Source organism: Erinaceus europaeus, chromosome 9 (assembly GCF_950295315.1).
Source record: "Erinaceus europaeus chromosome 9, mEriEur2.1, whole genome shotgun sequence".
Taxonomy (NCBI): domain Eukaryota; kingdom Metazoa; phylum Chordata; class Mammalia; order Eulipotyphla; family Erinaceidae; genus Erinaceus; species Erinaceus europaeus.
The window spans coordinates 67594126-67616970 of NC_080170.1; the positions used below are offsets into that span (position 1 = coordinate 67594126).

Sequence of the window (22845 nt, forward strand, 5' to 3'; positions counted from 1 at the left end):
GGGGCAGAGAAAAAAATGCAGAACTCAGCTTCATGTGGGGTGCTTCTCTTCCCTCCTCCCAGCACTGCACTACTGGAGGAGAATTCTTCCCAGAGGCCAATCCCTTGCAGTGTGGGGATTTTGGCTATAACAATTGTGCTGCTATGAACATAGGTATAGACAGATCTTCTTGGATGGGTGTGTTGGGTTCCTTAGGATATATCCCCAGGAGACGAATTGCAGCTTCATAGGACAGGTCCATTTCTAGCCTTCTGAGAGTTCTCCAGACTTTGTATCTGTATTTTTTCTTTTTCTTTGTTTTTTAAATATTTATTTATTATCTATCTACCTATTTATTTATTTATTTATTTATTTACTCATTCCCTTTTGTTGCCCTTGTTGTTTTATTGTTGTAGTTATTGTTGTTATTGATGTCATCGTTGTTGGATAGGACAGAGAGAAATGGAGAGAGGAGGGGAAGACAGAGGGGGGAGAGAAAGATAGATACCTGCAGACCTGCTTTACCACTTGCGAAGTGACTCCCCTGCAGGTGGGGAGCCAGGGGCTCGAACAGGGATCCTTATGCTGGTCTTTGCGCTTGGCACCATGTGCGCTTAACCCACTGCACTACCGCCCAACTCCCAACACCTGTATTTCTTACTGTGAATCACATCATGAAACTCCTTCAACTTGGAAGTGTTTAGCTTCTTCACTTCACTTGTGCAAAAGAAAATGTTTACAGTGAGTCTCTGTGTCTCATTTGTGAATTTGTTCTAGAATTATCTACAAGTAAGTTTATGTCTGGTTGGCTATGTGTCTGCCTACATGCCTGTCTTGTTTGTTTGACTAAACTTGGTCTTTTTGTGGTAATGTGTCCTTTGGGACAAAATATATGGAACTAGAGGTGGTTAAACTTTGAGGAAGAAATAAGAAAGTGAAAGACAATTACCAGACAGCTTTGCTCATTTGTGGAATATGGGGGACTGAAACACACAGTTTCACAAAAGGAGTGATCAAACTGTCTCTAAGATTTTGTGAGAACTGTGTTGATTACCACGAAGTGGGGAGGGGCCTGGTACAGGAGTCACAGAACTTGGGTAGATGGCAGGTGTGTGGAACTGTGGAACAATCACCCTGTAATCTTATAATGTTGTAAACTCTCATTAAATCATTAATAAAATATTACTGATACAAAATATTCATTTTGGTCATTTGGTTTTATAACTTGATGAAAATATTTTGAGGAATATAATATTTGACCTAAATGTGATTAAGACACCCACCCCCCTTCTCCCATCCCTGCTTCCTTGATCGTCTAAACAAAGGATGATCTAATCAGGGTTGGGCTTATTGATAGATAGATATTTGTGAATAGTATATGTTAATGAAAGAGAGATACAGGAGCACCATTTTTTCATTTCTGTGGTGTGAGGGATAGATCTAAGGTCTTACACATTCCCAAACACTAAGCCCCTTAGCCAACCTCTCCATCAGTTTTTAAAAATTTCTTTATTGGGGAATTAATGGTTTACAGTCAACAGTAAAATACAATAGTTTGCACATGCATAACATTTCCATATAATAATACAACCCCCACTAGGTCCTCCTCTGCCATCATGTCTCAGGACCTAAACCCTCCCCTCCACCTTAGAGGCTTTTACTTTGGTGCAATACACCACCTCCAGTCCAAGCTCTGCTTTGTGTTTTCCCTTCTGTTCTTGTTTTTCAACTTCTGTCTGAGTGAAATCATCCCATATTCATCTTTTTGTTTCTGACTTATCTCGCTTAACATGATATCTTCGAGCTCCATCCAAGATGGGGTAAAGAAGGTGAGTTCACCATGAACCTGAGACTTCGGAGTCCCAGTAATAACAGTCTCTTTGCATAACTATTATGCCATTTACCCCTGTTCACATTTCTCAGTTTTCCACATAGCAATTCAGCCACCCTCTAGATCCTCCTCTGTCATCATGTTCTAGGACCTGAATCTCCCCCCCACCCCAGAGTCCTTCACTTGGGTGCAATACACCAGATCCAGTCCAAGTTATGCTTTGTGTTTATTGTTCAACTTTTTTTTGGTAACTGGATTCATTTCATTGAAGATGCCTTTAAAATTTAGAAGGAAGGGGGTCTGGTGGTAGTGCAGTGGTTTAAGCGCACTTGGCACAAAGGGCAAGGACCTGTGTAGGGATCCTGGTTTGAGGCTCCGGCTCCTCAACTGCAGGGGAGTTGCTTCACAGGTGGTGAAGCAGGTCTGCAGGTGTCTGTCTTTCTCTCCCTCACTGACTGCTCCTCAACTGCATACTTTATGATAGACCATGAATCTGGTAAGCAAAGTGCTCCCTTGAAATCAATGAGCCACTCTAGTAAGTTAATTGAAAACATGCAGGTGAGAATCAGGGCTCTCTGTCATCCTTTCTGTCTCTATATGGGAAAAAAGGGGGGCTGAGTGGTGACATACCTGGTTAAGTGTACATATTATAGTGCACAAGGACCCAGGTTCAACCCCCTGGCCATCACCTGCTGGAGGAAAGCTTCATAGTGGTGAAGCAATGCTACAGTGCTACAGATGTCTGTATTTACCCCTTCTCTCTATCCAAAATAAATAAAGATGGACTTAAATGACAACACACTCACTGGGTATCAAGGAACCAAATGGAGGAGTGTGCAGACTCAACTTTACTTGTACCAGACTCATTTTGTGGAGAATATCTTACTGTCACAGCCAAAGAAAGGGACAATATATATATAGGCTTCCAGTAGTCAATAACAGAAAGAGTTGTCATGAAATCCTATCCTATCCCCCATATCTAAATCAAGCATCTTCTAGAAAAGTGCATAATTATATTCTAGGATACCTAGAGTTGATACCAGGGATGACTAGGTAGAAATGACTACAACAATCATGGGTATTATAAAAATCTATTCTACCAGGTTCCAGCCAGTTTGTACAAGGAATTCAGAGAAATATAAGATCATGCACAGCTGTTGAGATTACTGTAATTCTTTCTTGTTGATATTCTGTGTGTCCATCTATCTCTGAAGATGGGGGTGAGGAGAGAGATCAATGCCCGGCTCAGAGCTCTCAGCGGTAGAACAGGAGCACAGCAGCCTCTGTGATTTCTTTACTGTTGCTGTATCCACTGTGTGTTCCGTATCCACTCCAATCAAAAGAAGCGAAATCCCCGCACTGCAAGGGACTACCCTCAGGGAAGAATCCTCCTCCACCGATGCAGTGCTGGGAGCAGGGAGGAGAAACACAGGGAAGATCAGCTGCCCACACAGGTAAGACCCTCCCTGATCCTGGCTCCTTTTCCTCATGAGACTGACCACTCCACCCATCTCCCCTCTCCCCCAGTGGGCTCTAGGGTCCTCTCTGTCCTCTCTCCCTTGCTTCCCACATCCCTCTCAGCCCTTTCTACCCCTCTTCCTCAGCCATCCCTTCAGTGCTGCCCCTCTGGGCTCAGTCAGCACCCTTTCTCTTCTGGGGCTCCTCTCCACAACGACTGTTGTTTTCTTTTTAAAGAAAAAAATGCTTATTTATCTATATTATTATTATCACTAATATTGTTATTATTGCCACCAGGGTTATTGCTGGGAGCTTAATGCCTGCACAAAGAACCTACCTCTCCTGTTGGCCTTTGCTTTTTCCTTTCTTTTATTTTTGATATGACAGAAATTTAGAGGAGAGACAGTAATAGAGAAGGAAAGAGAAAGATTGACACCTGCAACACTGCTTCACCACTCATGAAGCTTCCTTCCTACAGGTGGGGGCCAAAGGTTGGACTAGGGTCCTTGCAACTGGTAAAATGTGAGCTCTACTGGCCCCTCCTCCAGGATTTTAACATGCAGCCCAGCCTCCAGAATAATAAAAAGCTCCATGCCTGTCCATACACCCTGTGCTCACAGAAATGATGCTGAAGGTGTATGCCCTATGTTGAATGCACACTATTAGGCCCTGACATTGACTGCTATTGTCTGTTGGGAGCAGCGTTCAAGGTAAACCTCTCAGGCCCCCCAAGAAGGGGGATAGCCGGGAGGGGCGACAGGGGTACACCATGACCTTTGGCTGCGCTCTGCAAATTCCCCTATTATTGTTTATGCCTGGCTAGCTGATGTGGACTTGGTGGTATGTAGCTGCTCCCCCTTTCATGCTCTGCTGATTCTGGCAGGACTTATTAATCTTAAGAAACAATAGCCGGCTGCTTAATAATCACAGTATAGTATGTGAAAGTAAGCAAATCCAGTAACCACTCCCCTGTTTTACTGTTACGCTCAGTTGATCATATTCCTGGAACTAGGTACATACAGAACAATAGTAATGGGAACATAGCAACTATAGAAAAATAAGTTTGTAAGTAAATCATTAGAGGAGGAGAGCAAAACCCGGTAATCACTTGATCTTTACCATAACGGATTGATCTTTACTGTAATCGATTGATTTTTAACTAACTGTCAGTAAACCATGATACTTTGTGTAATCTTGTATTGTGTAGAACTATCTTGTGTGAAATTGTATTGTGTAGAACTGCTTGCTTTCTGTATAAATTTTGGAGACTCAGAAATAAAGTTGCTGTATCTTTGGCATGGCCCTCCCTACCTCATTAATCTCTCATTCCTTCTCTCAGGCTTATCATTGAACTTCACTCCATGCTGGACGCGGAGACAGCAATTGTCTGTGCATCCTGACTCAGCACTAGTATCACCCACTGTGCAGAATCTTCTCTGTTATCAGTACAGTTAGAAGACAACTATATGCCACAAAACTAGAGAACATGTAAGAAATGGGCAAGTTTCTAGATACATACAAAATTCCAAAATTAAATAAAGAGGAACTAGAGAATATGAACAGGCCAACCACAGCAAAGAAATTTAAACAGTTATCAAGGACCTTCCCAACAATAAAAGTACTGGGTCAAATTTTTTTACAAATGACTTCTACAAAACCTTTAAGGAAGAGTTAATGCCTCTACTTTTAAAGCTCTTCCAAATGATTGAAGACTCAGGAATACTCTGTTCCCTTCTATGATACCAAAAGCAGACAGGGAGCTAACAACAACAACAACAACAAAGAGAAAACTATAGACCTATATCTCTGATTAACATAGATGCTAAAATACTGAACAAAACTCTAGCCATCTGGATACAGTAATGTGTTTACGCTAATACAGTAATGAGTTTACGCTAGAGATGCAAGGCTGGTTCAGTTTGTGTAGATCAACCAATTTGATCGACCATATCAATAAAAGAAAACTAAAAAACTACATGGTTATATCAATAGATGCAGAGAAAGCCATTGATAAAATTCAACATCCTTTCATCATCAAAACATTACAAAAATGAGAATAGGTGAAAAATTCTTTAGTATAGTGGATTCCATATATAGCAAACCTACAATCAACATCATATTCAATGGTGAGAAGCATGAAGCATTCCCTCTCAGATCAGATACTAGACAGAGCTGCCCACTATCACCAATACTATTTAAGATAGTGTTGGAAGTCCTTGCCATAGAAATCAGGCAGGAACAAGGACTTAAAGGGATACAGATTGGAAGAGAAGAAGTCAAACAATGACATGCAGATAATATGGTAGTATATATAGAAAAACCTAAAGAACCCAGTAGGAAGCTCCTGGAAATTACCACACAATATGGTAAGGTGTCAGGTTACAAAATTAATGTACAAAAGTCAGTGGCATTCCTATATGCAAACACTAAGTAAGAAGAAGAAGAAATTCAGAAATCAGTCCCTTTTATTGTAGCAACAAAACCTATAAAACATTCAGGAATAATCCTAACAAAAGAAGTGAAAGACTTGTATTCAGAAAATTATGAGTCACTATTCAAGGCAATAGAAAAAGACACAAAGAAGGGGAAATAAATTCTATATTTATGCATTAGGATAATTAATACCATTAAAATGAATATACTATATAGAGCCATATACAAATTTAATGCAATCCCCAACAAGGTCCCACCCAATTTTTTTTTTAGGAGTATAGAACAAAAGCTACAAATATTTATTTGGAACCAGAAAATACCTAGAATTGCCAAAACAATCTTGAGAAAAAAAAAAAAAAAGAACAGAACTGGAGGCATCAGACTCCCAGATCTCAAATTGTATTATAGGGCCATTGTAATCAAAAGTGCCTGGTACTAGAACATAACTAGACACACTGACCAGTGGAATAGAATTGAGAGCCTAGAAATGAGCCCCCACACCCATGGACATCTAATCTTTGACAAAAGTGCCCAGAATATTAAATGGGGAGAGTCTCTTCAATAAATGGTGTTGGAAAAATGGTGTTGAGACCCGCAGAAGAATGAAATTGAACCATTACATTTCAACAGACCCCAAAAAAATTCCCAACGGATCAAGGACTTAGATGCTAGACCAGAAACTATCAACTACTTAGAGGAAAATATTGGCAGAACTCTTTTCATCTACATTTTATAGGCATCTTCAGTGTTACAAATCCAGTTGTAAGGAAGACTAAAACAAAAATAAAACAATGAGACTACATCAAAATAAAAAGCTTATTCATAGCAAAAGAACACTCGATCCCCCCCTCAAACAAATAGATTCCTTACAGTATGGGAGGTCTTTACATGCCATACAGCAGACAAGAGACTAATAATGAAAATATATAAAGAGCTCACCAAACTCAGAAAAAAAAATCCAAAAATGGGGAGAGGATAGGGACATATTATTCACCATAGAAGAGATCCAAAAGGCCAACAAACATGAAAAAAAAATGCTCCAAGTCATTGATTGTCAGAGAAATGCAAATAAAGACAACAATGAAATACCTGTGAGAATGAGATACCTGTGAGAATCAACAAAGCAGAGAACCAACAAAGATACAAGAGAATTGAATGAAGAGATTGACAGACTAGACCTCTTGGACATTTTCAGAGTCCTTCACCCCAAAAAACTGGAATACACCTTCTTTTCAAATCCACATAACACATACTCAAGGATAGACCACATGTTAGGCCACAAAGACAGCATCAATAAATTCAAGAACATTGAAATCATCCCAAGTATCTTCTCAGATCACAGTGGAGTAAAACTAACATTTAACAACAGACAATTATTAAGTCACAGAATTTGGAAACTAAACAACATACTCCTTAAGAACCACTGGGTCAGAGATTCACTCAAGCAGGAAATTCAGATGTTCCTGGAAACAAATGAAAATGAAGACACAACCTATCAAAATATTTGGGACACAGCTAAAGCAGTACTGAGAGGGAAACTTATAGCCATACAATCACATATTAAACAGCAAGAAGAAGCTCAAATGAACGACCTTACTGCACACCTCAAGGACTTAGAGGAAGAGGAACAAAGGAACCCTAAAGCATCCAGAAGGACAGAAATCACTAAAGTTAGAGCAGAAACAAACAACATAGAAAACAAAAGAACCATACAAAAGATCAATGAAGCCAAATGTTGGTTCTTTGAAAGATTAAACAAAATTGACAAGCCCCTAGCCAGACTCACCAAACAAAAAAGAGAGAAGACTCAAATCAACAGAATTGTAAACGATGGAGGAGATATCACAACTGACACCACAGAAATCCAGAGAATCCTGTGAAACTTCTATAAAGAACTATATGCCACCAAGCTAGAGAATCTGGAAGAAATGGAACAATTCCTAGAAGCATATGCCCTTCCAAAACTGAACCAAGAAGAACTACAAAATCTAAATGCACCAATCACAGACAAAGAAATTGAAACCGTTATTAAGAACCTCCCAACAACAAAAGTCCTGAACCAGATGGCTTCACAAACGAATTCTACAAAACTTTCAGGAAACAGTTAGTACCCATACTTTTTAAGCTTTTCCATAAGATTGAAGAAACAGGAATACTCCCTTCCACCTTTTATGAAGCCAACATCACCCTGATACCAAAAGCTGATAGGGACAGAACAAAAAAGAAAAACTACAGACCAATATCTCTGATGAATATAGATGCCAAAATATTAAACAAGATCTTGGCCAACCGGATACAGCAACATATCAAAAAGACTGTTCATCAAGACCAAGTGGGATTCATCCCAGGAATGCAAGGCTGGTTCAACATCCATAAGTCAATCAATGTCATTCACCACATCAATAAAAGCAAAGCCAAAAATCACATGATTATCTCAATAGATGCAGAGACAGCCTTTGACAAAATCCAACACCCATTCATGCTCAAAACTCTACAAAAAATGGGAATAGATGGGAAATTCCTCAAGATAATGGAGTCTATATATAGCAAACCTACAGCCAACATCATACTCAATGGACAGAAGCTGAAAGCATTCCCCCTCAGATCGGGGACTAGACAGGGCTGTCCATTGTCACCGTTACTCTTCAACATAGTATTGGAAGTTCTTGCCATAGCAATCAGGCAAGAGAAAGGAATCAAAGGAATACAGATTGGAAGGGAAGAAGTCAAGCTCTCACTATTTGCAGATGATATGATAGTATACATAGAAAAACCTAAAGAATCCAGCAGAAAAATACTGGAAGTTATTAGGCAATATAGCAAGGTATCAGGGTACAAAATCAATGTACAAAAATCAGTGGCATCTCTTTATGCAAACACTAAATCTGAAGAAGAAGACATCCAGAAATCACTCCCATTTACTGTTTCAGCAAAATAAATCAAATACCTAGGAATAAAGTTGACCAAAGAAGTGGAAGACTTAAATACTGAAAACTATGAGTCGCTACTCAAGGAAATAGAAACTAATACCAAGAAATGGAAAGATATCCCATGCTCATGGATTGGAAGAATAAATATCATCAAAATGAATATTCTCCCCAGAGCCATATACAAATTTAATGCAATACCCATCAAAGTTCCACCAAGAAGAATAGAACAAACACTACAATCATTTATCTGGAACCTGAAAACACCTAGAATTGCCAAAACCATCTTAAGGAAAAGAAACAGAAATGGAGGCATCACACTCCCAGACCTTAAACTATATTATAAAGCCATCATCATCAAAACAGCATGGTACTGGAACAAAAATAGGCACACAGACCAGTGGAACAGAATTGAAAGCCCAGAAATAAATCCCCACACCTATGGACATCTAATCTTTGATAAGGGGGCCCAAAGGATTAAATGGAAGAAGGAGGCTCTCTTCAATATATGGTGCTGGGAAAACTGGGTTGTAACATGCAGAAGAATGAAATTGAACCACTTTATCTCACCAGAAACAAAAATCAACTCCAAATGGATCAAAGACCTAGATGTCAGACCAGAAACAATCAAATACTTAAGAGGAAAACATTGGTAAAACAGTTTCCCACCTACACCTCAAGGACATCTTTGATGAATCAAACCCAATTGCAAGGAAGACTAAAGCAGAAACAAACCAATGGGACTACATCAAATTGAAAAGCTTCTGCACATCCAAAGAAACTATTAAACAAACAGAGAGACCCCTCACAGAATGGGAGAAGATCTTCACATGCCATACATCAGACAAGAAACTAATCACCAAAATATATAAAGAGCTCAGCAAACTTAGCACCAAAAAAGCAAATGACCCCATTCAAAAATGGGCAGAGGAAATGAACAAAACATTCACCACAGAGGAGATCCAAAAGGCTAACAAACATATGAAAAACTGCTCTAGGTCACTGATTGTCAGAGAAATGCAAATTAAGACAATACTAAGATATCACCTCACTCCTGTAAGAATGGCATACCTCAAAAAGGACAGCAGCAACAAATGCTGGAGAGGTTGTGGGGACAGAGGAACCCTTTTACATTGCTGGTGGGAATGTAAATTGGTACAGCCTCTGTGGAGAGCAGTCTGGAAAACTCTCAGAAGGCTAGACATGGACCTTCCATATGATCCAGTAATTCCTCTCCTGGGGTTATACCCCAAGGACTCCATAACACCCAACCAAAAAGAGGTGTGTACTCCTATGTTCATAGCAGCACAATTCATAATAGCTAAAACCTGGAAGCAACCCAGGTGCCCAACACCAGATGAGTGGCTGAGAAAGCTGTGGTATATATACACAATGGAATACTATGCAGCTATCAAGAACAATGAACCCACCTTCTCTGACCCATCTTGGACAGAGCTAGAAGGAATTATGTTAAGTGAACTAAGTCAGAAAGATAAAGATGAGTATGGGATGATCCCACTCATCAACAGAAGTTGAGTAAGAAGATCTGAAAGGGAAACTAAAAGCAGGACCAGACCAAATTGTAAGTAGGGCACCAAAGTAAAAACCCTGTGGTGAGGGGTAGACATGCAGCTTTCTGGGCCAGTTGGGGGTGGGAGTGGGTGGGAGGGATGGGTCACAGTCTTTTGGTGGTGGGAATGGTGTTTATGTACACTCCTAGTAAAATGTAGTCATATAAATCACTAGTTAATTAATACGAGAGGGGGAAAATTAATTGTATGTCTCGAAGTTTTTCAAAAAACAAACTGAATCTTTTCAATATATAGGCTGCGTATTTGATATGCAGACTCTCTCAAAAGCCTAGACCAAGTAGATCAGAAGCAACCAACAGCACAGCTATATACAAGATACTGGGTACTGTACAACAAACCCTAGCAAAAGGACTTTTCAAAGTTAACCCAATTACCAAATAATGTGATGATAACATTAACTATAGATCGTCTTTTTGAACCCTAAGACAGCAGGAACCTCACATCTCCACTATAGAGCCTGTACTTCCCCCATTCCTGGAACCCTTGGATAGGGCCCACTTACCCGTATGCGTCTCCCAATCCATATCAAATAATATTGCATCTGCCAATCACAACCTAACCAACACAACGATTGCCACCTCAGCATGCTTCACTTCAGACTGTGTCCAGAGACTTCACGTGTGGAATGACAACCCTTCAACTTTATTACTCGGGTGAGACCTTTCCTTTCATAGTATACTCTAATTCCATCTCAGGTGGTTCACTTTCTAACAAAGTCCCAAAACCTAGATATACACCAGTTTCTGTGAGAGAGAGCATATATTCACATGTATCCGTAAACTACTGCAAAATATATACCTGAAAGCAGAAGTACACTAGAGTTTGCCGTGAGTACCCTCCTAACACTTCCTCTCCACTATTCCAAGCTTTTGGTCCATGTTTGCTCAACAACTTGTTTGGCTTCGTATGTTAACTCTCTTTTCAGTCACCAGGTTCCAGATGCCATCAGGATGCCAGCCAGGCTTCCCTGGATTGAAGACCCCACCAATGTGTCCTGGAGCTCAGCTTCCCCAGAGACCCACCCTACTAGGGAAAGAGAGAGGCAGACTGGGAGTATGGACCGACCAGTCAACGCCCATGTTCAGCGGGGAAGCAATTACAGAAGCCAGACCTTCTACCTTCTGCAACCCACAATGACCCTGGGTCCATGCTCCCAGAGGGATAGAGAATGGGAAAGCTATCAGGGGAGGGGGTGGGATATGGAGATTGGGTGGTGGGAATTGTGTGGAATTGTACCCCTCCTACCCTATGATTTTGTTAATTATTCCTTTCTTAAAAAAAAAGAAAAGGTAGCAACAAAAAATGCTGAAGAGGTTGTGGGGACAAAGGAACTCTCTTGCACCTATGGTCAGAATGTAAATTGGTCCAATCCCTGTGGAGAGCAGTCTGGAGAACTCTTAGAAGGCTAAAAGTGGACCTACCCTATGACCCTGCAATTCCTCTCCTGGGATATACCCATTCAAAAAGATTTGTGTATACCTATGCTCATAGCAGCATAATTTGTAATAGTCAAAACCTTGTAGCAAACCAAGTGCCCAACAACAGATGAGTGGATGATTAAGATATGGTATAAGTGATTGACAAGCAACTGAGTACCACTCAGCTATTTAAAATGGTGCATTCATCTTCTTTCCTCATCTTGGATGAAGCTTGAACAAATCATGTTAAATGAGATCATCCAGGTAGAGAAGAGTGTATGTGGGACAGTCAGAGGTTGAAAACAAGAATAGAAGGGAAAAGACAAAGCAGAACTTGGACTGGGGTTGATGTATTGTACCAAAGTAAAGGACTCAGGCAGGGCTAGAGGGAGTGTTTAGGTTTTGGATCATGATGACAGAGGAAGACTTAGGTGGAGGGGGTTAGACTGTTATGTGGGAAACTGAGAAATGCCACATATGTGCCATCTACTGTATTTTACTGCAAGTATTAATTCTCCTAATAAAGGAAAAATAATAATGTATTTGGAAGTTACTGTGCTTTGTCCCAGAGCCATTGTCTGTGTTGCTGTTATTGTTCACTCCACAGGAGGGACAGCTCTGCATTTCATCTCTGTACCCCCTGAGTCTGGGTTCTGGGATGACTCTGTGGGGACAGGTGTGACCCTTGCAGGGGAAGGTGCTGTGTGAGTTGTGATTATGAAAATCTTGTGGTGCAGGGGGTGGGTTGGAAAAAGCTATGTACAGACCTATGCTTGTGACACTGAGGAGATACAGGCACAAGAGGCTACCATCATAGGCACACACATACAACCACACACATACAACCACACACATACAACCACACACACACACACACACACACACACACACACACACACACACACACACACACACACACTTTATTTCCTAAAAAACTCACGTGCTCTGTGTTGCAGCCAGTAACCTTCATCCCCGCACACAAGGAATTGGCAGTTTGTTCATTATTGAACACCCGGAATTGAACAAATCCAGCAACAAATTCCTCTACAGAGAAGAGATGAGAAGAGGATTTTGGGTTAAAAGAGAAAATAGAATCAGCTCCCTGTGCCCAGCAGAGATTCTGTGCCCAGCTGCACCCCAAATACACAGCTGTGGGGAAGCCAGCTCCTCTGTGGCCAGTGGCTGATCACCCTCTCCATTTGACAAAGGCAAGCCTGGGCTCACAGAGCACCCTGGTCTGCACAAGGTCCCAGGAAGAGCCAGACTCCCAGAAAGCCCATCAGGAATCCTGCAAAAGTCCAATAAGGAGAGCCATGTTCAGAGGTGACATCTGATTGTTTGACATCCCCTTCTCCTTCACCATAAGGTCCTTTCTACCTGACACCACCTACTTTCATGGATGAACCAAATGACATGTAAAAACTCTAATTTCATAGCACAAACTTCACTTAAAAAATGCTACCAGGGTTATCTCTGGGACTCAGTGCCAGCACTATGAATCCACTGCTCTTGGTAGTCATTTTGCCTTCATAAAATTTTTATTATTTTTAATTTTTATTCATATTTAGACAAAGAGAAATTGAAAGGGGAGGGGAAGATAGAGGAGAGAGAAAGAAAGAGACACCTGCATCCTGCTCCATGCTCATGAAGCTTCCACAGTGCAGGTGGAGAGTGAAGGCTCAAAACCAGGTCCTTGTGCATGGCAATTTGTGCACTCAACATGGTGTGCCATCACCTGCCACCCTGAACTTTTAAACTTTTTTTTTAAAAGATTCATTTATTTGTTAAAGAGAGAGAGGGAGAGAACAAGGACCAAAGTTTGCACATCCTGTCACATGGAATGCCAGGAATCAAACACTGGGTTTTGCTGCTGAGAGTTCAACCCCTTATCCACTAGACCTCCTCCTCCTGGGCTGCATGAACGTCACCACTATGGCTTTGTTAGGAGGGAAAATGTGTATTTTGAAGACAGACATATGGCTCACAGACATAAGAACAGATATTCAATCTCTCTTAGCAGGAAGAGGATAATCACAAACACAACAGAGGGGTAGGGAGGTAGCTTTCTAGGTGGAGCACCTGTCAGTGTCACCCAGGTTTGGGTCTCCAGCACAACACAGGCAAGTCCCTATGGCTTGGGGGGGGGAAGGTTTGGTGCTGTGATGTCTCTATCTCTTCTTGCCTATTTCTGTATCTCTCACATACTTTCTGAAAAAAGTCTGTCTTGAGCACTTTTATTGTGTATGCAGGAGGCCCTAGCAAAGTAAAAAAATAGAATATCAGCTTATGTCAGTGAGATTAGTATACATAAAAAAATTAGGGAACTGGTAGTGCAGTGGGTTAAGCACACATGGTGCAAAGCACCAAGACCAGCATAAAGACCAGCACAAGGATCCCGGTTCGAGCCCTTGGCTCCCCACCTGCAGGGGAGTCACTTCACAAGCGGTGAAGCAGGTCTGCAGGTGTCTATCTTTCTCTCCCCCTCTGCCTTCCCCTCTTTTCTTCATTTCTCTCTGTCCTATTCAACAATGATGACATCATCAACAACAACAATAATAACTACAACAATAAAACAAGAAGGGCAACAAAAAGGGAATAAATAAATATTAAATTTTTTTTAAAAAATAAGGGGATGAGGAGATAGCATAATAGTTATCAAGAAGCTTTCATGGCTGAGGCTCCAAGGTCCCATGGGGGCCAATCTCCTGCACCATCTGTCTCTCTGCTATTAAACTAAATGAATTAATATGTAATTAATAAAAACTAGAAATAGCAAGTGCTGGAGAGGTATGGAGAAAAAAGTCTTCTACCTGCTGGTGAGAATGAAAATTGGTGCCTCCTCTATGAAAAAATATAATGGGAAATACACTATGATCCTGCAATACTATTCCAACGTTATTTATCTGAAGGATACAGAGACACTGATTCAAGAGGATATATAGGGCCTGTCACAAGAGTGCCACTATTACACACACACACACACACACACACACACACACACACACACACACACACACACCTGAATTCATAGCTACGTCATTCATAACACACAAAATAGGGACCAAAATAAAAATCTCTGCAGATGACTGGATAAATATTTGTGACATACCTGCATATACTACACGGGCTCCTACTCTGCAGTTATAAAAATAAAAAACCCTGGGGGCTGGGTGGTAGCACAGCTGGTTAAGTTCACATGGCATGAAGTGCAAGGAATGGCATAAGAATCCTGGTTCAAGCCCCCAGCTCCCCACTTGCGGTGGGGGGGGGGTCGCTTCACAAGCGGTAAAGCTGGTCTGCAGATATCTATCCTCTCCCTATCTCTGTCTTCCCCTCCCATCTTGATTTCTTTCTGTCCTATCCAACAATGACAGTGACAACAAAGGGGAAAAGGTGGCCTCCAGGAACTGTGGATTCATAGTGCAGGCACTGAGCCCCAGCAATAACCCAGCAAGCAAAAATTAAAATAAAGTAAAAAGATTTGGGTGCTTATGTATAGAGAAAAAACTTGGGAAGTGGCCTTTAAGCCACTAGTAACCAGATGGTTTCACAGCATGTGAAGGACAAGTAACTAAAGCAAATGAACCTGCTAGAAAGGGAAAACAAACAAAAACTCAGCTAACACTAGTGCTGGAGAGACAGCATAATGGTTATGCAGGACTCTCATGCCTACGATATGACGGCTCAGGTTCAATTTCTGGCACTACCATAAGCCAAAATTGAGCAGTGCTCTGGCTAAAAAACAGGAAGGAAAAAAAGAAGCCCATAAACAAAAACAAACAACCCCCCCCCAACCATCTTGCTTTCTTTAGTTTTTTTAGAGATCACAACACTGAAGCTTCCCTCAGTGTAGTAGGGACTGGGCTTGAACCTGGGCCATACACATGGCAAAGCATCACACTAGCACCCAAATTATTTTGTTGAACCAAAAACCCAATTCTTTTAAAAAAATATTTATTTATTTCCTTTTGTTGCCCTTGTTGTTTTATTGTTGTAGATATTATTTTTGTTGTTATTGATGTCATCGTTGGATAAGACAGAGAGAAAAGGAGAGAGGAGGGGAAGACAGAGAGGGGGAGAGAAAGATAGACACCTGCAGACCTGCTTCACCACTTGTGAAGTGACTCCCCTGCAGGTGGGGAGCCAGGGGCTTGAACCGGGATCCTTACCGGTCCTTGCGCACCCCGCCACTTGCGCTTAACCCGCTGTGCTAACACCAGACTCCCCCCCTCAAAAAAAATTCTTAAATTCTGTGAAATGACAGTGGGTATCAGAGGAAGTGGAGGAGGAAGGGGAAGGTTTAGTGGGTCTTTTTGCTGTTATGGTACTGCACCTTTGGTGGCAGATGTGGTGAGGTTTATATAAAAATATAACATTTTTATAAATCAATGTCAAATCAACCAGTCATCTCTTTTAAATTTAAAGATTATTATTGGAGTGGAAAATAGCTCACTCAGACAGTGTATAGATTTTCCATGTGTATGACACAGGTTAGAACCTAGGCCACTACCATACTGGAGGAAGCTTTGGTGCTCTATTTTTCACTCTGTCTCTATTAAAAAGAAAAAGAAAAATCCATAGGGTGATGCTGAGGAAGCCTATGTTTGGTTTGGATCCTGTACAATGAAGGTAATAGGAATCTTAACTTCCTGTCTTTCCAATAACTAAACAACATGAAGCCTATAAACTTGCTAGAAAAAACTTGGCATATTCGAAATGTTCAGAAAAGATAGAGATGAAACAGGTATTCACACCACCTTCCTCAAATAAAAGCAACACTCACTCTGACCATGTGGTGAGTAGTAAGAGGCAGCTTTCTGGGCATCCCCGAGGTCATAGATGACAGGAATGGCTGGGCCATTGTCAGCTGAACACCTGCCTATTCCGTACTTGACTGGGTATTTCTGCAGGACCCAAGGAGAGGTGGTGAGGTCACAGTGGTTACAGGCTGTGTTGGGTGATGGGGGTTTACCCTCAGAGCTACCATTCAGAAATCAGTGTCCATGCAGGGATTCCTTCCCTGGATGAACTCCCACTCCTGAGCCCCTAGTCTCTTCCCACACTATTCTCCCCTGGTGCTTCAGGGCATTCTCCTCTTCCCCTTATCCCTGCCCTCTCCTTCTACCCTTTTACCTGTCTCTCCTTTGCCCCCTCCTTATCCTCCTCCTCTCCCAGTCCTTGTTTTCCCTTCACCCTTAAACTCCCCAGGCTACAGCCTGGGTACCTGGTAGACCCCAAAGATTGTGTCCCAGGTCCTGGAAGAAGCCATTGTCAGTGCGGTATCTCAGCAGGGAGCTGTTCCTCCAGGAAGGCAGGGGAGTCTTGTTGGGGACATGCCAGATGCCCAGGTCCTGGGCCTGGATGTCAAAGTAGCCGGGATTCTACGAATGACAGATATGAAGCCTGAAGTCAGTCTACCACATCAGATGCTCCTGCAGCCTTAGTGATTCCCTGTCTTCAGAGCAGGGGTCCAGAGAGCACCCCCACTTCCAGAGAGGAGGACCTCATAGACTCTAGGCCCCAAATGCTGGTTTGATGGTGCTGGGACCAGAGCAAGGAGATATCTCTTCCCTTCCCCACCTGTTCTATGCCCCATTGCCATCCTTCCATTCATTGGATTGCTTAGCCTCATGCTTCCTCATTCTCCCCAAGGGGCTGGGGAGTGGTGGCCCCCACCTTGTAGTCGTCACTGGTGGCCCCCTCTGCAGACCCGAACGTGTTGTAGTTGGCCCAGTTGCCATCCCCCTCGGGGTTGTCAGCCCGGTTGCCCTGCTGGCTGCTCCAGTGGTCGCCCACCGTGCACTTCCCGGCCAAGAAGTTCTCGTGCACACTGGCCACAAGGGTCCAGCCACCACCATCTGTGGTCATGTCACAGAAGGTCTGGTAGACAGCCCCATTCTTGGTGAGGAGGTGATATATGCCATCTGCAGAAGGGAGAGTCCAGGGTCCCCTGTCTGATTGCTGTTCACCCAGGCCCAAAGCAGGAGGTACAGCACCTCCTGTGTCTCACACATGGCCTCCCTGTATGGAAGAAGATTCTTGAGTGTTAAGTAGGAGAAGAGCCATGAATGCCTTTCTCTAAGCTGTGCTTTAAAGACTTTTTGCATAAATCAGAGGGGAAAAAAAGCAAAAACTGGGTAAGTGTACTTACACATAGAATCTGAAAAAAAAAAAGAACAGCAGCAATGACAAAGAACAAAAATAATCTCATAGATATAGAGAATAATGGTGGCTACCCCAGGGGAGGGCGATTAAGGAATGGAGAAAAGGGAGAAGGAAATCAAGAGGTGATTGTTTCTAATAAATAATAAATCCCATGAATAGGATGGGGGGATAACTTAGAAGTTAAGCAAAAATACTTCAGTGATCAAGACTCTGAGGTCTCAGGTTCATTTCCCAACACCACCATGAGGACAAAGCTGGACCTCCTCACCTGTTGCTGCAGGACAGCGTTCTCTCACTTCCTTACAGCTTCGAGGCAGGATGGGAAGGGGAGAAGCACAGGGGTTCTTCTCTGGGACAATATCTGGACACTGAACTGCAGCTAGAGAACAAGGAACATCATATCATGTCAGCAGAGGCGATAACTCATTCCACCACAGGTTCCCCAGCCCTGCCAGTGACACTTGCTCAACCAAGTACTCTGAGGACCATGTACAGAGTCTCTGCTGCACCTCCAGCGCAGATCATTCTGAGCTGTGTCCTTCACAGATGACAAGGATCATGGGGGTGGGGGTGGGGGTCTGGTAACATGGGGCCAAGAGTGAGGTCTCAGACACAGCTTGACCACAAGCTCTCCAGGTTCCTAGGACAATCATAGAAACATCGGTGCTGAGGTGACAAGTTTCCCAGGCTCTCTTGACCTGTCAGCACAGTGCGCAGAGCTGGGTGCTGAGCCTTCAAACCATAGGTCACACTGCCTGCCAGTGAACTCTTGTCCCCATAAAGACTTGCTCCTCCAGAACTTTCACTCTCCATTCTCCCTACCCCTCACTCCTGTCCCCCACAATGTACTGGGGATGGGGAGGGAGGAGCTTTCCCTGTGTGTTGCTGTCCAGGGACTCACCTGCGTTCTGCCCCCTGGTGGCCACAGAGAGGAACAGCAGGAAACAGCACCTGGCCAGGGTCCTCTAAAGGGAACAGGAGGCACAGGGTCACTCTCTCCCCTGTCTCCCCTCCACCCTCAAGCCCCAGCTTCTTGTCAGGAATGCCCAGTGATGGGCTTGTGGGCCTTCTGGAACCTCCTGGGACAGCCCAGCCTGAGGCAGCATGCTAAGCCCAGTGGATGGGCCCCTTCTCTAAATCCACCCTCAGACCAGCCCCCACCTGAGCCGCCATCTCTGCTCCCCACACAGGTCTGGTCTGGGTCAGAGTCAGCCTCCTCCCAGCAGAGTCTCTCCCTCCTGCCTGCCCACAGGAGCCAGGCACTAAGAGTCCCTGCCAGGTGCAGCTTCAGAGCTCCTGCCTGTGCAGAGGTGCTGCTGTGGGGACTGTGCTGGGCCCTTTATGGGGACAACCACACCCACTCCCTGCCCCTCCCTGTCCTTCAGCCTGTAAATCCTTCCCCCTTCCCTTTGATGCACCTCATTAGGTGGTGTCAGTGGTCATGAGAAGGGCCTTGTGTTATCTGGGGAAGGAGCTGAGAGCCTGGTCATCACACAGGAGGAGGGCATGGTGCTTTGTCAGAGCCACACAGTGTGACAGTGGCATCAGATCAGGAAGGGGGGACCTTAACCTCTTCCCTGCACCCTCCCTGTCTCCCTTCACCAGGGGCTTCAGCACTTCTTTTTTTTTATGCTTTTTTTAAAAAATATTTATTTTATTTATTCCCTTTTTGTTGCCCTTGTTGTAGTTGTAGTTATTATTGTTGTTGTCGTTGTTGGATAGGACAGACAGAAATGGAGAGAGGGAGGGGAAGACAGAGAGGGGGAGAGAAAGATAGACACCTGCAGACCTGCTTCACCGCCTGTGAAGCGACTCCCCTGCAGGTGGGGAGCCGGGGTTTGAACCGGGATCCTTATGCCGGTCCTTGTGCTTTGCGCCACCTGCGCTTAACCCGCTGCGCTACAGCCCGACTCCCCTGGCTTCAGCACTTCTGACACATGTTTGTGCAGACCTCACCCCTCTGTCTGTCTGTCTGTCTGTCTGTCTGTCTGTCCTCAATGAGCCACCCTCAACCCTCACAGACCTGCTTCTTCTCCTGTACTCTGTGCTAACACAGATCAACACATCTGGTTTACTGTTGCTTGGGTTTTATTTCCTGTTCTGTAGTATTATTTTACGAAATGTTACAGTTGTCAAGCATTCAAAGCCCTTAGAACCTCTTTATAGATTCGATTACAGGAATTTTTTATCACATTTGTTTTAATTTTTATGCTCTTTATGAGCACATTCTCATTTTCTGAGAAGAGCTGACAACATTATATTATTTTTTAACTTCCTTTCTTCTACTTTATTTATTTATTTATTTTTACTTCCCTCCATGGTTACTGCTAGGGCTCAGAATATATTCCCTGAAAGCTCATGAGTGAGGATTTCTCAAGCATATTAGTGATAAAGCAAATGTTTGTGGCTGTTTGGTGTTTTCCCTAGTTGACTGCACATGCTACATTGTGCAAATACCTGGGTTCAAGCTCTCAGTCCCCAAATGCAGGGGGAAAGCTTTGTAAGTGGTAAAGTGGGCTGCAGGTGTCTCTCTGTCGCTCTTCCTCTCTATCTCTCCCTCCCCTCTCCATTTCTGTCTGTCTCTACCCAATAAATAAAGATACATAAAAAAAAGCAAATGACCTCAGCTCTATGAGAGGACTGTGATTTGAAACAACACCTGGTCTGCTGAAACACGGAAGTGCTTATTTTGAGCATCAGAAAATGCAATCTGGGGACACAGTCCAGTGTCCTTTTGTTATTCTCCAGAGTTTGGGGCAAAGCATAGGCTCTTAAAATCCACAGCTGCCAAAGTTGCTGGCGGAAATAAAGTTTGTGCTTGTCCAATGAAACCCACATCTGGCCACACAGGATAAGTTATTCAGCTGATTTTCGAGAAGAAAACCTCTCACCACCCACCTGCAGGTATGTTTCTAGGACAGTGTGCCTTTTCTAGGTCAGAGTACTTTCAAAAGCTATTTCTGGGGTGGGGGTATGGTGAATGTGAAGTTTCAGGCAGGAAGCAGATCTGGGGTCTCAGAAAAGCAAGAACCACTGGTGGCAGGGACAGAGGACGGGAGCTCAAGTATTAGAGTAGAGGAGCCTCAGCAGAGAGGGGGTGAAGACTGAGACCCCAGAAGTAGCACTCTGAGAATGACCTGTGACATGACACTCGCTCTAGTGAGAAAATAGTTAACAGTTATGCCTGTCATAGATTGTTAAACATGCTACTAATCTCTCATGTAGGTGAGTATTTCGTGACAAAACCCTTCTTTTCTTTTTTTTTTAATTTTTTTATTTAAGAAAGGATTAGTGAACAAAAGCATAAGGTAGGAGGGGTACAACTCCACGCAATTCCCAACACTCAATCCCCATAACCCACCCCCTCCCATGGTAGCTTTCCCATTCTCTATCCCTCTGGGAGCATGGACCCAGGGTCGTTGAGGGTTGCAGAAGGTAGAAGGTCTGGCTTCTGTAATTGCTTCCCCGCTGAACATGGGCGTTGACTGGTCGGTCCATACCCCCAGTCTGCCTCTCTCTTTCCCTAGTAGGGTGTGTCTCTGGGGAAGCTGAGCTCCAGGACACATTGGTGGGGTCTTCAATCCAGGGAAGCCTAGCCAGCATCCTGGTGGCATCTGGAACCTGGTGATTGAAAAGAGAGTTAACATATGAAACCAAACAATTTGTTGAGCAATCATGGATCCCAAGCTTGGAATAGTGGAGAGGAAGTGTTAGGGAGGTACTCACTGCAAACTCTAGTGTAATCCTACTTTCAGGTATATATTTTGCAGTAGTTTATGGATACGTGTGCACATAAGCTCTCTCTCACAGAAACTGGTGTATATCTAGGTTATGGGACTTTGTTAGAAAGTGAACTACCTGAGATGAAATTAGAGTGTACTATTAAAGGAAAGGTCTCACCCGAGTAATGAAGCTGAAGGGTTGTCATTCCACACATGAAGTCTCTGGATACATTCTGAGGTGAAGCATGTTGAGGTAGCAATCGTTGCTTTGGTTAGGTTGTGATCGGCGGATGCAATGTTATTTGGTTTGGATTGGGAGATGCATACGGGAAAGTGGGCCCTATCCAAGGGTTCCAGGACTGGGGGAAGTAGGGGCTCTATAGTGAAGATGTGAGGTTCCTGCTGTCTTAGGGTTCAAAAAGACAATCAATAGTTAATATCATCATCACATTATTTGTTAATTGGGTTAACTTTGAAAAGTCCCTTTGTTATGGTTTGCTGGACAGTACCCAGTATCTTGTATATAGCTGTGCTATTGGAAGCTTCTAATCTATTTGGTCTAGGCTTTTGAGAGAGTCCGCATATCAAATACATAGCCTATATATTAAAAAGATTCAGTTTGTCTTTTGAGAAACTTTGAGACATACAATTGATTTCCCCCTCTCATATTAATTAACTACTGATTTATATGTCTACATTTTGCTAGGAGTGTACATAAACACCATTCCCACCACCAAAGGACTGTGACCCATCCCTCCCGCCCACTCCCACCCCCCACTGGCCCAGGAAGCTACATGTCTACCCCTCACCACTGGGTTTTTACTTTGGTGCCCTACTTACAATTTGATCAGGTCCTGCTTTTAGTTTCCCTTTCAGATCTTCTTAGTCAGCTTCTGTTGATGAGTAGGATCATCCCATACTCATCTTTATCTTTCTGACTTAGTTCACTTAACATAATTCCTTCTAGCTATGTCCAAGATGGGTCAGAGAAGGTGGGTTCATTGTTCTTGATAGCTGCATAATATTCCATTGTGTATATATACCACAGCTTTCTCAGCCACTCATCTGGTGTTGGGCACCTGGGTTGCTTCCAGGTTTTAGCTATTATGAATTGTGCTGCTATGAACATAGGAGTACACACCTCTTTTTAGTTGGGTGTTATGGAGTCCTTGGGGTATAACCCCAGGAGAGGAATTATTGGGTCATATGGAAGGTCCATGTCTAGCCTTCTGAGAGTTTTCCAGACTGCTCTCCACAGAGGCTGTACCAATTTACATTCCCACCAGCAATGTAAATGGGTTCCTCTGTCCCCACTTCCTC

At 43.1% G+C, this 22845-nt stretch overlaps 1 protein-coding gene across 2 annotated transcripts; it reads right to left on the minus strand.

Moving 5' to 3' along the window:
• Nucleotides 1-2885: 2885 nt before the first annotated feature.
• Nucleotides 2886-19124, minus strand: LOC103127905 (intelectin-2-like). 2 transcript variants are annotated; one of them, XM_016195105.2, is made up of 8 exons: nt 18965-19123; nt 18705-18768; nt 18072-18182; nt 17315-17562; nt 16855-17019; nt 16422-16542; nt 12579-12682; nt 2886-3217 (listed from the first exon to the last, which is right to left on the minus strand). In XM_016195105.2, exons 1-8 carry the CDS (start codon nt 18974-18976, stop codon nt 3065-3067), a joined length of 978 nt encoding a protein of 325 aa, XP_016050591.1. In that variant the 5' UTR covers nt 18977-19123; the 3' UTR covers nt 2886-3064. The 2 variants fall into 2 exon arrangements, with proteins under 2 accessions (XP_016050591.1, XP_060054134.1); XM_060198151.1 differs by lacking the exon at nt 16422-16542 and having other exon boundaries at nt 16863-17019; nt 18965-19124.
• Between the last annotated feature and the right edge of the window lie 3721 nt (nt 19125-22845).

Bases quoted from the DNA above. Each gene is read 5' to 3' on its own strand.
- LOC103127905 (XM_016195105.2), bottom strand. The intron at 16,543-16,854 runs GCTGTAGCCTGG...TGGGTCCTGCAG, and splicing joins GGGGTCTACCAGGTACCCAG to AAATACCCAGTCAAGTACGG. The intron at 12,683-16,421 runs GTGAGTGTTGCT...TCTTCTCTGTAG, and splicing joins CTACTCACCACATGGTCAGA to AGGAATTTGTTGCTGGATTT.